We start from the raw sequence: 13,626 nt of genomic DNA on the forward strand, positions 1-13,626 counted from the left end.
CCTCCGCTGCCAGCCTAATGACAAGTCCGGACACACACTGCCCAGAGGTGTTATAATAATCCCAAGGTGCAGCTTTCCTATTAACTATAACAAAAAGATACTTAAATGTTGTCTAACTTCCTACCTCTAGTTTTTATCATATATGGTCACCTTAGGACATCTATAAAGCTTGGATGCTATGCGATAGAGTATGAACTTTGTGCACAATAAGCCCAAGTACTTTACCAAAAATGCACATACAGGATGGGGGACATAGCTCAGTGGTAAAGTGCCTGCTGGCAAGCATGAGGTTGAGTTCAATTTCCAGTACCAAAGATAAAAACAAAATAATACATATAGGCCTACGGTTATAATCTAAAATTATCTTGTACATATGGACATACTAGAAAACAGCCCTTATCACCCTCGAATGTCAGTCTCTTGAACAAGGATGGTGAATGATGTCATTGTGTGAAAGATTTCTTTTTTCTTTTTTCTTCTTGGTCTGTCTGTCTCTATCTCTTTCTTTGTTTTCTTTCCCTAGTTAATACCTTTCCTCTTTGGCAGGGTAACAGGGCGCCTTTTACGGTGAATGGGGTTGTAGACACCCTCAAGAGAAGGGAAAAAAAAACACTTCACCTGATTCTGAGGTCACACCAGGAATACTGTGAGCAATTGATTTATCTGGTAAAAGACATGGAGGAGTACTGAGGTGGCAAGTTCTAAAAGTCTTAGCATGAGATAAATCTGATTAACCTTGGTGATGGTGTGACAGGACTAGAGGACACAAACTAAGTACTGCTATTTGGACTACTGGCTGGATTGAACACATAGTCAGGTCTCTATGTATGGCTTCCACATTAAGGATTCAAACAGCCATGGATGGAAAATATTTGCAGAGAAACATTTTACATCATTGCTGATATGTACGATTCAGTTAGATCTATGATAGTTGAGCTATGTCTATACTGAGCAGGTACAAACTTTTTTATCTTGTCATTCTTCCTTAAACAACATGACAGCAATACAACATTTAGATTGTATTAGATACTGTAAGTCATCTAGAAATGACTTAATGCATTTAAGAGGGTGCATATAGGTTGCATGCAAATATACCATTTTACATAAAAGATTTAGAAGCTGTAGATTTTTCATATCCACAGGAGTCAGTCTTGAAACCCATTCCTCAGATACCCAGTGGTGATGGTCCAGGAGGCAGCACTAGAAAATATGTACAAGTTTTGAAAATACCAGTTTGAGTTTGATGGAGAGCTTGCCTCTTCAAGTGCATGGACAAATGCATGGGCTTTACTAAAAATTTCCTATCAGGTGATCTAATTTAGATTAGTCAATATGTTTCTGCCTAACTCGATGGCTATGATGCACATGCAGTGCTGTAAAACAATTCACCTGACAACAGCAAAGGCAGGTCAAAGTTTCTGAAAAGAGCCATCGCCTTCCTGCTTCACAGGAGCCTGCAGTGCAGAGCTGCTCAGGCAGCCGTCGGAAGTGCTGGAGAGAGGTGTCCCTTGGGGCCGGTTGGTCTCCTCAGGATTTCATATTTGCTGTTTGCTTTAATGTCTTCTGGATTTTCAGGTCTTCTATTCCTCACATAAGTCAGTGCCCTCACCCTCCATATACACTACAATCTTTAACCAAAACAAAGAGCGAAATGCATAGGAACTGTGTTAAAAGCAGAGGCTGAGCTACTGTCTGGGGCTTCCTCTGTTCCACCCCAGAAGTGGGTGAATCCATTTCATTTTCAGAGATTAAGCTTGGTACTGAGTTAAGTTGTTTGAAGGGATTGGTATTTACAATAAAAATGGGTTTTCTGAGGCAACTGTATGTATCTGTTTCTTGATTTCTTAATTTTGTGCTAAGGCGCATACATAAATTGAAAGGAGATAAGAAATCTAAGCAGAGAATTAGTTGTATAATCCAGTGAAGGAACAACTTCAGCCAAAGCTCTGTGGCCTCAGACACATCCAAGAGCAACTTGCTGGTAATAAACCTGCCCTGCTTTTCACTCTCCACTTGTGTTGTCTTTCCTGTTGTTTGATGTTTTGAACCCTGTTCTCCCCCCACACACACACCTGTAAAGTGGAGACAAAAAGTAGCACCATCCTCTCAAGTTGTGAAAATCATCCCTTGTATATGTGCAGATGGAAATTTGCGAGACTGGAGAGCCACTCCTCTTCCACAGCAGCATGGGCTTGGCCAGAAGCAGGTCCACAAATTAGGTCCATAAATATAATTTCTTAGAACAATACCAGGTGCATACAAAACAAGTATTAATGCTATTATTTATTTCATCATGGGCCCTCAGGACCTTTATTTTTGTGTTTTTTAATTTTGTCTTTTTGAGACAGGGTCTTGCTATGCAGTTCAGGATGGCCTTATGCTCACTCACTTTGTAGCCCAGGCTGATACTGAACTCGTAATGATCTTCCTGCCCAGGCTAGTATTGAAGTCATAATGATCTTCCTGCTTCAGCCTCCTGAGTTCTGGGATTACGGGTATGCACCACCATGCCTAGCCTCACCTTTAGTTTTGGTCATTTGCTAGAAGGAATTACAGGACATAGAAAAATGGTTACACTAACAGTTATGGTTTATGATTGCAAGAAGATATGGATTAAAATAGGTAATGGAAAATGTGCGGGGTGGGGTCCAGGGAAGACTAGACTATGGGGAACTCCCAGTGAAGCACATGGGTAGAAACTTAGCTCTCTCAGCAGTGATACTTGGCATTTGCACAGAGTAGCCAACCAGAAAGGCTCCCGTGCTCGGTGTCCAGGGCTTGTGCTCCAGGTGAGACTCACGGGTGTGTAGTACTCGTATGCTTGACCTTGGTGCCAGTACTCGGCTGTCAGCCTCTGCATTTCACTTGCCTTTGCCACAAAAGGCAAACAGTGTAATGTACACAAAGCTAGATACACAAAACACGCATTCACTATACATCACCCTGTTAGCATACAATATCCAACACAGCTCAAAGCATCAGATATAGAAAGATGTTCTTCTCAGGCAAGATATGTCGAGTGCTCTGGGAGCCAGTCAAAGGCTAATTTTGAAGACTTGGGAGTGTGCAGGGTTTCAATAACCCAGGCTTACTGAGTTAAATTATTTACTGTCTATATATGTAAACTTTCATCTGCACACTATAAATTTTTATGACACTTTGGATAATTTTTAATGTATGAACAATTCCTGAATATCTACTGCATACATTGCTTTTATAATCTTTTTTCTGTAAGCTATAAAATTCAATTTTTAATACATGTTGTGATCTTAGGAAAGAACTCGTTATTATTCCAATATAAGAAGACACATCTGACATTCAACATCACGACTTCTCTTGCAAATTAATGAGACTGCTTCACAAATTTGAACTTCAACTGCATGCCAAATTATTTATGAATACTATTAGTTTTAAACTTTATTAACTACTGTGGGAGGTAAATATTATATAAGCAAAAGGACAAAGGTCTACAGGGTTTGGAGAATTCCTCTGAGATTCTGAGATAGTAAGTGCAGTGTCTAAGTCTACCAGGTGATTGTACAGCCTGGTTTTTAACACGTTTGGCCGCTTCTGATGATCTGGAAACAAAGAAACCCTAAAAACCCAACACTCCCTAACTTTATACACCTCAGATTCCACTGAATGTCTAGACACTGGGCAGAACTGTGGGCAGAACATGCACATTCCTGCCACTCACAGAAGAGATTTCTGCAAAGACGCCAAGACTCCAAGAGGCCCCTCGCCATTAAGATGTGTAGAAAGCACAAGAAACTCAGGTATACAAAAAAAAGGGGAAAACCTAAGCAGCTGTTTTTTTTCTGATTAAAAAGTCAATGACAACATGTAAGTAGCCCCAAAGATTTCAAAATGGTGGCCATCATGAGTGGTTTAAGTACATCTGTTTTCTCCTCTCTTGTTAGGTCTCAGTCTGTGGTAGAAGCTGGAACCCTGAAACATGAGGATAAGGGAGAGAATGAGAACACTCAGCCACTCCTGGCTCTGGACTGAGCCGAAGCCACCCTGACACTGCTGCACCCTGGCCTTCAGTGGTATCAGCCACCAGGAAGCACATGTGCAACTGACTCACACAGACACGTGTGTTCTGCTTAACACAAGGTCCTCCACTCCTGCCCCCAGCAATGACTGTCGACAGCCATCATCTGAACAGCCAAAGTTGGACAGAGATTTTAGAGATGTTTTTTGTTTTACCAAAGGGACTGGAGGATAAAACAAGGTATTCATGTAGAAAAGGTTCTCGCTCCCTACATATTTATAGTATGAAATGAATAAAAAAAGTAAAAAGCTAAATTTGATGCATACACCGTATTAGGATGAGGGTTTTTCTGAGGAATTACATAGGGAAACTCCAGTTTCTACAAATTAAGATTAAGTGTATCTCCAAGTAAATACATGAGTTAAACTGTGCAGACATCATTGTCAAGTTGAGAAATAATACCTAATTTCCATTCTTATTGAATTCTGCTGGTGGCCTCTTCACCAGCATAGAATTGTTAGCCTAAGAGCATGTTCTCATAGGTCTGGCTATTTGCAAAGTTTTCTTATTTCGATGCCCTGTAAAAAAATGATTCTGATGTCACATTTCTTATCAGTCCACCAGCTGACATTCACAAGTTGACTTTAAAAGATGTATACTATTAGAAATACGACTTTCCCTTAGCAATGTGATTTCCCACAGGCATTGTGAGAACCCAAAGGGGAGGTATCTCTTGAAAACACATGTCAATGTCTAATAAACCCATCAAAGCTGGCTCACCTGGGTCCACAGCCAAGAAAAGTGCTACCGAACCATTTAACCCTCCACCTCCTGCAGTCATTAAAGGTACAGAGAGAGGGTCTGGCCACCAATGGTGTAGCACCATCAGATCATGGAGTAAAACCCTGGAGAATGTCTAGCATGTACAGACGAGACTAGGAATGCAGGACAAAATGCCAAAGATCATTTTATTTATCTATTATTTTTAGAAATGGAGTTCCCACCTATCCATTCAAAGGAAATTCAATGTAAAATAAAAAGATGTCACAGGCAATTATTTGTGTCATGTTTCCCAAGATCAGCTGTATATTTTTAGACATATCTTACTTGACCAGCCAACTGCATGACATGCCATTAATGAGTATAACCAATTGGTGCTTAACGTCGAAGCTCAACTATTTTAGTTGATAATGGGCAGTAAAAAGTAATTTTACAATGAAATATTTTTGAGAGTTGATCTGTTAGGTGAACAATTCAAAGCAACCAGGTGATTGATTCAATTGGCCATAATCACCAGCAACAGATACTATAGTTAATCTTAAAAGTTTATGATACTCTTCAAAGGATCTAATGTTTTAATTATTTTTACAGGTAGAGAATAATAAAAGTCAGTTTTATATTTAAACTTGGAAATACATAATTGAATTAGAACTAAAAATCTTTCTCAAACAATTGCATCACAATATAAATAAAATCAATTCATTTGCACAGAACTTCAAATCATAAAATTGTAACACTGAAATCACTTTACCAATGCAGTGGCAGAAATACTTATGTAACAAGATATAAGTATGAGAAATGAAGAATTAAAATGAATTAGAAAAGTCCACTTTATTGCTTGGGTTTTTAAAATGTGTGAGATCCAAGTATTTAAATGCTATCCGAGTCGACTATTGCCAGCCCTTTGGACCAGTAACGATCCTTACAGCTTTTCAATTGGCAATATTTAGAGTCCTACTGTAGTGAACCTTTGTTAAATACCACATTGTATTTACTAAGTTAAAAGCTAGTTTTTAACTCTTTTGCACAGTTCCTTTAAATGAATGCAAGAGGATTGGTTCAACAACAACAACAACACATGGTTTGCATTTGTTTACCTGTATGTGATTTACATGGGAAACCAAATTCAATAAGTAACATGAATGGCACTACATGAATACTGGATTGTATTGCCCTTTGTCAGTCATTTCCTGTTTAATAAATACGGAAGAACATAATTACCTTTTTTATTTTTCAAGAGTTTGATTTTTTTTCTGGATTTTAGTATTAACTTTGTTATTTTTTCCTCCCGTGAATTTCTATCCTCTTTAGTGGGATTTTCAAACATTGACCACATAGAACGAACAGAATTACATTTTAAGAACATGGCAGATATTTCAGAAGCTCTTCATAAGACTGTAAAAAAAGCACAATTGGGTTTTCTACCTGTGCATATAAGTTGGTGACCTACGTGCTACTCCTGCAGTAATTTTGTTCATGCTGGCTTAGAATTCAGTGCATAAATACCACTACATTCTGGCAACTAACACTTGTAATTACCTTTATCTTAAAAAATACAAAATCAAATACAACACTACTTTCCTAGATTACTGACTTGATCCTCTTTGGAATAAGAAGACAAGGCCACTTTCAGCTGATATTTTAAGTTGTGGGTAGTATCAAAACTAAATATGGATATTAGATACTACCTTAAAATAATGTTTAACTGGCAGAAGTTTCTCAAGCCAAGAATCTTCAAACCCTTTCAAAAAGAAAAGCCAACTTGACCTCTTGCACCCAAGACCTAGTATTCCTTGGATTGTCTGCTCTGCTGTTCTTACATTTATGAAATTATGATGAGAACTACATCAAGGACCGAAGGCTATCCTCCTGCCACTCAAATGGTTCTACATTAGAAAGCCTCTCTGGAGTCCTAGGCCCTGTGCCACACATGGCAGAGACCCCAGCAGCCAGGTGCCCTTGTGCCTACCTAGCTGCCTAATGCTGAGGCATTATTTGCTTCCAGAACCTTACCTTCTTTTCCTCAAGCCCTAATATTTGGCACTAAAAAATTTACATGTGATATTTTTATACCATAGTAAAAAAATGATTTTTTGTGTTTTTTCTGTATAAAAAGTCCTTCTCAGAAAGAAATAATTGTGACAGCATCTCTACCATTTGCATAGTGAGCAAAGATAACACTAGATCTCAGTGGAGATAAAAAAGCAGATTCAAGAGTAAGGATCTGTACAGATAACAGACACTGACATAATTACATTTTCCTCTTTTGTATAAGAAAATAAAATTGCCTTTTTCATGACTGTCTCCTACTAAAAAGAAAAGGAAGTCTAAATTCTCCAGGAGAGTTACCATTAAACAGCTCAAAATAAAGCATTTATACAGCTAAAATTAAAGCTTATCATTGTAGTCAGTAAAAAAGTAGTGGTACATGATGCAAAATAGTTTAAGTACCCTAGAAAAATATAACTGTATAGAAAAATTACAAACTAAAGCAATCCGTTCACAGTTTCTACATATACTCTCATTGTACATTGATTGACACCTACTCTACATGGCAAAAATACCTTTGGCTGGCAAGGCAGAAGCTACCAAGTGTTCACCTTAAACACGGGCATACAGTCAGTGCTGCCACAAATGAGATATGGCAGGGTGTTTCTATTTAGCATCTAACTCCAAGAGGAAGCTCAAAGCTTTCTGTGCTGCAAGTCATTGAATTCAAGGCATGGAATCAGAACTTCTGTGTCCACCCCCACAGTGAGCCAGGAAGGTAGCATCTTTCCAGAATGCCCCAAGGCTGCAGGAATTCCTGTTAAATTGCAGGAAGGCTGCGTCTCTGCTGAGGTGTCAGCTCTGGGTGCCACACATCCACGATGAATATTAGGCGGAACGATGAGGCATCCTGCCACACTTCATGCTCAAAGGAGTCGTCAAAGATGAGCACCTTGCCTTCTTCCCACATTCTGGAACAAACAAACATGGAATTCTCAGTACAGCTGTGCATGGCTTAGATGCTGGAGGATCCATTTCTGCACACACGCGGGAAGTCCTTTCTAGGACAGCCTTTATATATAGCCAGAAAATGAAGTTGAATTTATAATTCTATTGATGACTAAGAAGCAATTTCAGAATTCTTATTATGAACACCAATTTTCATTGCCCAGCACTGAAAATGTCTACAGGGTCGGAGACTAGCAAGGACAACATATGACCTGGTTCTATGCCTTCCGATTATTCTGGGTCCAATCCTAGGAGATGCTTTCCAGTGAGGCAAGCATTAAGATACACGTCCTGTTGGCTCTGGTACAGGACACCTTCGGGCCAGTGACTCCACTATGTCGCCCCGGCCATACAAGGCCTGGTTTAGACCTGTGGGTTGCCACCGAGTCACAACATCTCTGTGCCTTTTTAAACACCTGATGTAGGGTCCACAAACCTCCAAATGATTCTCTTTGCAGCTAATTTCATTTGTTCAGCTTATACCATTAATTTCATTTAATGGAAGATATGCGATAAGAGATAACCATGGGGTTCAAGATCTTAATGTAATGCTAGTTTAATTAAAAGAGAAATATGTAGGAGGTAGTTACATGATGCCTTTGTATTTCAAAGAATGCTTATGAGTCAAGCCAATGTCTTTTTCTTTTTAAATACTTACATACAGATTGATACATATTGATACTAAATGCTAAATTATGTTTTTAAAGTATAATTTTTTTCTGGGGTATAAAATTTTTTCCTTAGATATGAAAAATTCTACTTTATCATTTAATATTTTATGTCTTATGCTAGAAAATAGTTACAGTATGGGAAATGCTAGCTTGATTTCATGTTACCATATTATCATAAAGACATTTTCCTTGGGGAAATGGCTGGCGTCTTTTCTTGTTCCTTACTAGATGATGAACTAGTCTGAACTGAGTGATACTGTAGGGCCTCATAGCCTCTGTACTACTGACCCCTGCGCCAATCATTCCATGTTGTTTGTGAATGTTTAGCAAGCAGCACCTCTTGCCTCCACCCACCAGACCCATACCAGTTACGACAACCAGAAGTGTGTCCAGTTATTGCCAAACATTCCAGGTGGGGGGATGGGAAGGAAGCAAATCATTTCAGGACAGATCAAATGATATAACGAAGCAAGGTAACAAAATCTCCAAGTCATTTTTAAGTAATTCATAAAGTAACAAGTATTTGGAAGTTAAAAGTTCACTAAAGGTGGAAACCAGGCCTCTACTTTTGCTATCTATCTTCCCCTGCCAATCCTCTGTGTACCGTCTCACACCCATAGCTTAATGTCTTACATTCAGTAGTGGTATTGCTTGGCTGTCTGACGTAATTCCTTGGAAAGTATAGAGTTCTGATAGAGCCTCATACAGCATCAGAGGGCAGAAATACAGACTTGGGAATGAATGATAGAACAGGCATTAACTACCACACAAGCTAGACTTAAAAAGAAAGGCAAAGCTAAGAAAAGAAAACCAAAACCACAATATGACCAACTTCCTCCCCCTCTAAAAGGGGAAATGAATGAGGGCTTAATAGTCATGAGGTCACTTTCTAGGCTTCATTGTCACAGAGAGTGGTGACACCTATGGTGCCACAGACAAGCCTATAGTACAAGCAAAAGAAAAGGGGGATGCACTCAAAAGGAATAGCAGTATCCATGGGGAGCAGCGCTGTCTCAACAGTCCAAAGATGGAAGCAACCCAAGCACCCCTTTGCAGATGAATAGATAATAAACAAAAAGTACTGTGCATAGGGGACAGTACTCAGCCCTAAGAGTACTGGCGCGCTTTACAACATGGCTGAACCTGGAGGACATTACGCTGAGTGAGGTCAATCACAAAAGGGCAGATAAAGTATGCTTCCTAAAGTAGTCAGATTCAGAAAGGCAGAGAGTGGACTGTGGCTGCCTGCAACTGGAGAGCAAGGGAACAGGGAATCCGTGCCACCTGGAGACAGAGTTCCAGATTTACAAGACAGAAATCACTCTGGAGGTGGATGGTAGTTGTGACTGAGGGACTCTGGGGTTAAACTAGAGAACTATCACCTGCCCAGGAAAGGCCGCCCCACGCAATACAGCCAGATAGACCAGCAAAATGTCACAGGCCTGGAGAGCTCCTCTGAATGAAAACCAAAGACTCACTGGAATACCAAATCTTCAGAACACAAGCTTTGTGAGCAAGACTCCAACAATTATCAGTATGTTACAATTAGATTATGACATGGAAGGAGCAGAAATGAAGTGCAGCTCCCCAGGGTGGCCCTAAGAGAGGACTTCTTGGAGAAAATCCCACAGCCCTTCCCTGATGGCTCAGAACAGCAGCACTGGAGAGGTGGGGAGGGGCTGGATGGCTAACCTGGCTTCCTGTTAAACCGTCTTACCATTAAGAGAAAAAAGCCTTTCCATGAATATATATGGTCACAAGATAAAGTAATATTATGTAATCAAGTCCTCACATGATTATTACAATTAAAATTTATAATAAAGATATAATGGTGGCAGGACATGTTGATAGCCATAGCTTTGCAGTAGAATTACTATCCATCTTAACAGGTCTACAGACACCAGCTGCTTACAGAGTGCTCAATGAAGGAAGCAAGGGCATAGCTCAGCAGCACAGCGCCTGGCTGGCAAGCGCAAGGTCCTGAATTTGATTCATGATACAAAAAAAAAAAAAAAAAAAAGAAAAGCAGAAACTCACAGAGTCTTCACTGAAAACCACAGATAAGCTCCGAATGATCTGTGTTAAAATGTCCCGAGGTGGCTAAGCGGCATGGCTCCTGCTCTCCTGCAAGGCAATCATGGAGAGCCAAGGCCAGGTCTCTGCATGAGGCAAGTCTAGGCTGGTTTCATGGAAGAAGCAGAAAATACCCAGGTTTGTTTCCTTATAGCCTCACACTTTAGGTCAAGATCATAGTCCTAGCTGAGTGGAACACGCAGCTCTTGCCTGTTCTTATCTACTGGAGTTCTCCACTGGAGCCCCTGGCATCTGTTATAAATGAAACTGAAAACTGCACTACACTTCCTTAGTCTCTTCCCTCCTGGAGCACATGGAAATTGTCCCTCTTGCTCCTTCTCTCTGGAAAGGGCATCCTGTGGAAGACAGTGCACCTGCGCTCTTTTCTGACTGTTCAACTCTTCTATTGGCAAAGCATAACATCCATGAGCCTCAGCCTCCCCGCTGGACACAGACATGTGAGCCTGTCATGGACTCTTGGCTCCTTTAAGTGCTAAAATTCTCTTAATACTCAAGCCAAGTTCCTGGTCAGAACTTTATTCTTCATAGTACATTTCAAAGCATTTTAACAATATTTCATCTGAGATATAGGCAGAGTATGTACCATTTTGTTTAACATTAAGGTCCCGCAGAACTCAAGATGAAGTATCTGCTTAGCATGTGTCCTGGATTCAGTTCCCATCACTTTAAAAAAGAATTAGTCTAGGGAAAGGTAGCTAACTTTGAAAAGGACCTCTTTCCCCAGCAGCACTTATAGTAGAAATCCACATATCTACCTGTTAAGGGGGCTCTCAGTCGCTTAGGGGAGCATCTTCTCAGCTGCAAGACCACAGACAGTCTCTCTGCCTAGGCTTCAAGGTTCAGATTAGCCCATGTAGCCCTTCCACTGTCGCACCCTGTGGCTTCTGACTTCTGTGACCACTAGCAGAAGTTCTGCACAAAAATCACTGAAGGAGAAAGAAAACAAGGAGAGGACAGAAAGCACATGGAGCTACAGAGACAGGATGACGCCAGCCACATAGCCCTGATTTCAAGGTGGGAAAGAGAAGGAACATGCCCAGGGAGAAAATAATCAACTGTACTCCTGGTCTGCTTTCTTCTCCAGTCCCTCCCTGCCTCAGACCTGCCAAACTGCAGACCCCAGCACTAGTACAAGCCCTGCACAACCCCGATTCCTACTCTGACCTCTTTCCCATCTCCCTAAAACTCTTGTCCTCATGGTCAGCATAGCTCACACTCCAGGTGGCAAGAACCACCTCCAATACTGCAGGAGTGCTTGGTCTCCCATCTTGGAACACAAAGAACAGGTGTTCCCATTTCTGCGGAAGACAGACAGGATGATAATAAGAGTTCAAATACATATGTGCATTTGCACATAGTCCACATGGAGTAAATACCGTTCTTAATGCCCTATGTGGATTGCTTTAATACTCAACACTACAAAACCACACTTATTCTTCCAGGGTGTCAGAAGAGGGAACTGAGACTTACCAAAGTTGCACCAGTTGTCTAAAACTACATTTAATAAGAGAAAACAAGGATTTGAATGCAGCTGGTCTTATGAGTTAAAAAGTTCTTAGGGGCTGACCCAGGAACCTCTGCATCATTTACTACTGCCATTTCCCAACTAACAACTGATAAACGCCTTGAATATGATCCATTTCAATATAGGAACTGCTACTTCCTGGGGAGGTGCAGAAAGACCTGTACCCATGTGCCTTCTGTTTATGGTAGGAACAACTGTAAACAAACTATTGTACTGAACTGAACAGGGGCTGCCACACTCATCTGATGTATTTAATAGGCCACATTGTTCAAACACAGGAATAAAGAGACCAAGACGCAGCTATTCAACAATGACAAACTTCCAGGAAAGCATAACATGGGGGAGGAAAAAAAGCCCTTTCGTTCTCTAGTCCCATATGGACAGGCAGCAGTGGTGACCTGTGGAAAAGGTCACGTTACAATGCAGGTGGGAGGGAGGTTACCCTCCTGGGACAGATTTATGACTTCTGAGAAAGTAAAAAAGAAAGAAAAAAGAACAAAGGGAAGATAGAAGTACTTTGTTTTAAATGACCTGGTAATTTACAGCATCTATAATGAAGTTTTAAAATTTTAAGACCTAGTTTATCTTCCGCGACACTGTGTGAAAACAAATTTTTTTATCAACAATATATGTTGGATTAAAAACGTTAAAGCTTTTTCTAAACTGTTCTTTTTTTAACATGACATTATATAATATTCCTAATTGGAGCTTTGAGAGATTAAAATATGTTATAAAATGCTTGAGGTATATGGTGAAAGGCCATTATTTCTGCAGCAATATAGAAATCAAGTGATAGCCAGTTCCCTTCTTCAGTCTGTCATTTGGTGACACAAAGGCCAACGTTTTAGGCTGGCAACTGTAGGTGGTAATGCTGAGTCTCCAGGAACGCTGTCAGGTCATAGGTCATTTTCGCAGCATAGTCAAGAATATTTTGGACAGGCCCCGTGGAGAATCAACAGGAGGATTTCCTCCCTGGAATTCCTGAAGCTCACATAAAGCAGCCACTCCACAGGGCAACAGCTAACTTGCCCTCGCTGGTGGCATGCTTACCCACTGGCTAAGTTTATTCATCCCTGGATCGATGTTGCTAATGAACTCATCCTGCAGTCCACAAAGAGGGGTGTGGGTGGGGTGTCCCAGATCAGAGGACCAGACATGGAGCCTTTTCAGGCGCTCTCTCTGCTTTTTCCCAATTATCTGGAAATAAAAACCAGTCCTTGGGATGATCACTTTCACAAATAAGTTGAAAGTACAGCATGATCCTATTTTGAAAACAACATCAAAATTCCCCAGACTACAAAACCTACATAAAGGAGGCTTAGAGGGCTGGGTCTAGGAATATCCAAGTGTTTTAAAGCCAGAATGCCTTGGATCGGAGCCTTATTCTAATACTGTAGTGGGCTGAACAATCAACTTTCCCAACAAAAGATACAGGCACTTGGAATCCTATTTTGATAAAGAACTGGGGCTGGGGAGATAGTTCAGTAAATAAGTGCTTGCTTGGCAAGCACAAGGGTCTGAGTTCAATCCCTGGTTCTGCAGAAAGAGAGAGAGAGAGAGAGAGA

General features: G+C 40.6%; 2 protein-coding genes across 14 annotated transcripts in view; one reads left to right on the forward strand and one right to left on the reverse strand.

The window, feature by feature from the left end:
- Window positions 1-4,315, forward strand: part of Clvs1 (clavesin 1) — a 232,640-nt gene extending 228,325 nt beyond the window's left edge. Inside the window, exon 6 of the mRNA XM_004642359.1 lies at window positions 3,921-4,315. Coding sequence (XP_004642416.1) covers window positions 3,921-4,008 — 88 coding nt within the window. The 3' untranslated portion in view covers window positions 4,009-4,315. The remainder of the gene's footprint in view (window positions 1-3,920) is intronic.
- A 628-nt stretch (window positions 4,316-4,943) lies between these two features.
- Window positions 4,944-13,626, reverse strand: part of Asph (aspartate beta-hydroxylase) — a 263,046-nt gene continuing 254,363 nt past the window's right edge. For all 13 annotated transcript variants that reach the window (XM_023702449.1, XM_023702445.1, XM_023702444.1 and 10 more), the window contains one exon: window positions 4,944-7,734. In XM_023702449.1, coding sequence (XP_023558217.1) covers window positions 7,584-7,734 — 151 coding nt within the window. In that variant the 3' untranslated portion in view covers window positions 4,944-7,583. The remainder of the gene's footprint in view (window positions 7,735-13,626) is intronic.

Source organism: Octodon degus, unplaced genomic scaffold, assembly GCF_000260255.1.
Source record: "Octodon degus isolate 3935 unplaced genomic scaffold, OctDeg1.0 scaffold00152, whole genome shotgun sequence".
NCBI lineage: Eukaryota > Metazoa > Chordata > Mammalia > Rodentia > Octodontidae > Octodon > Octodon degus.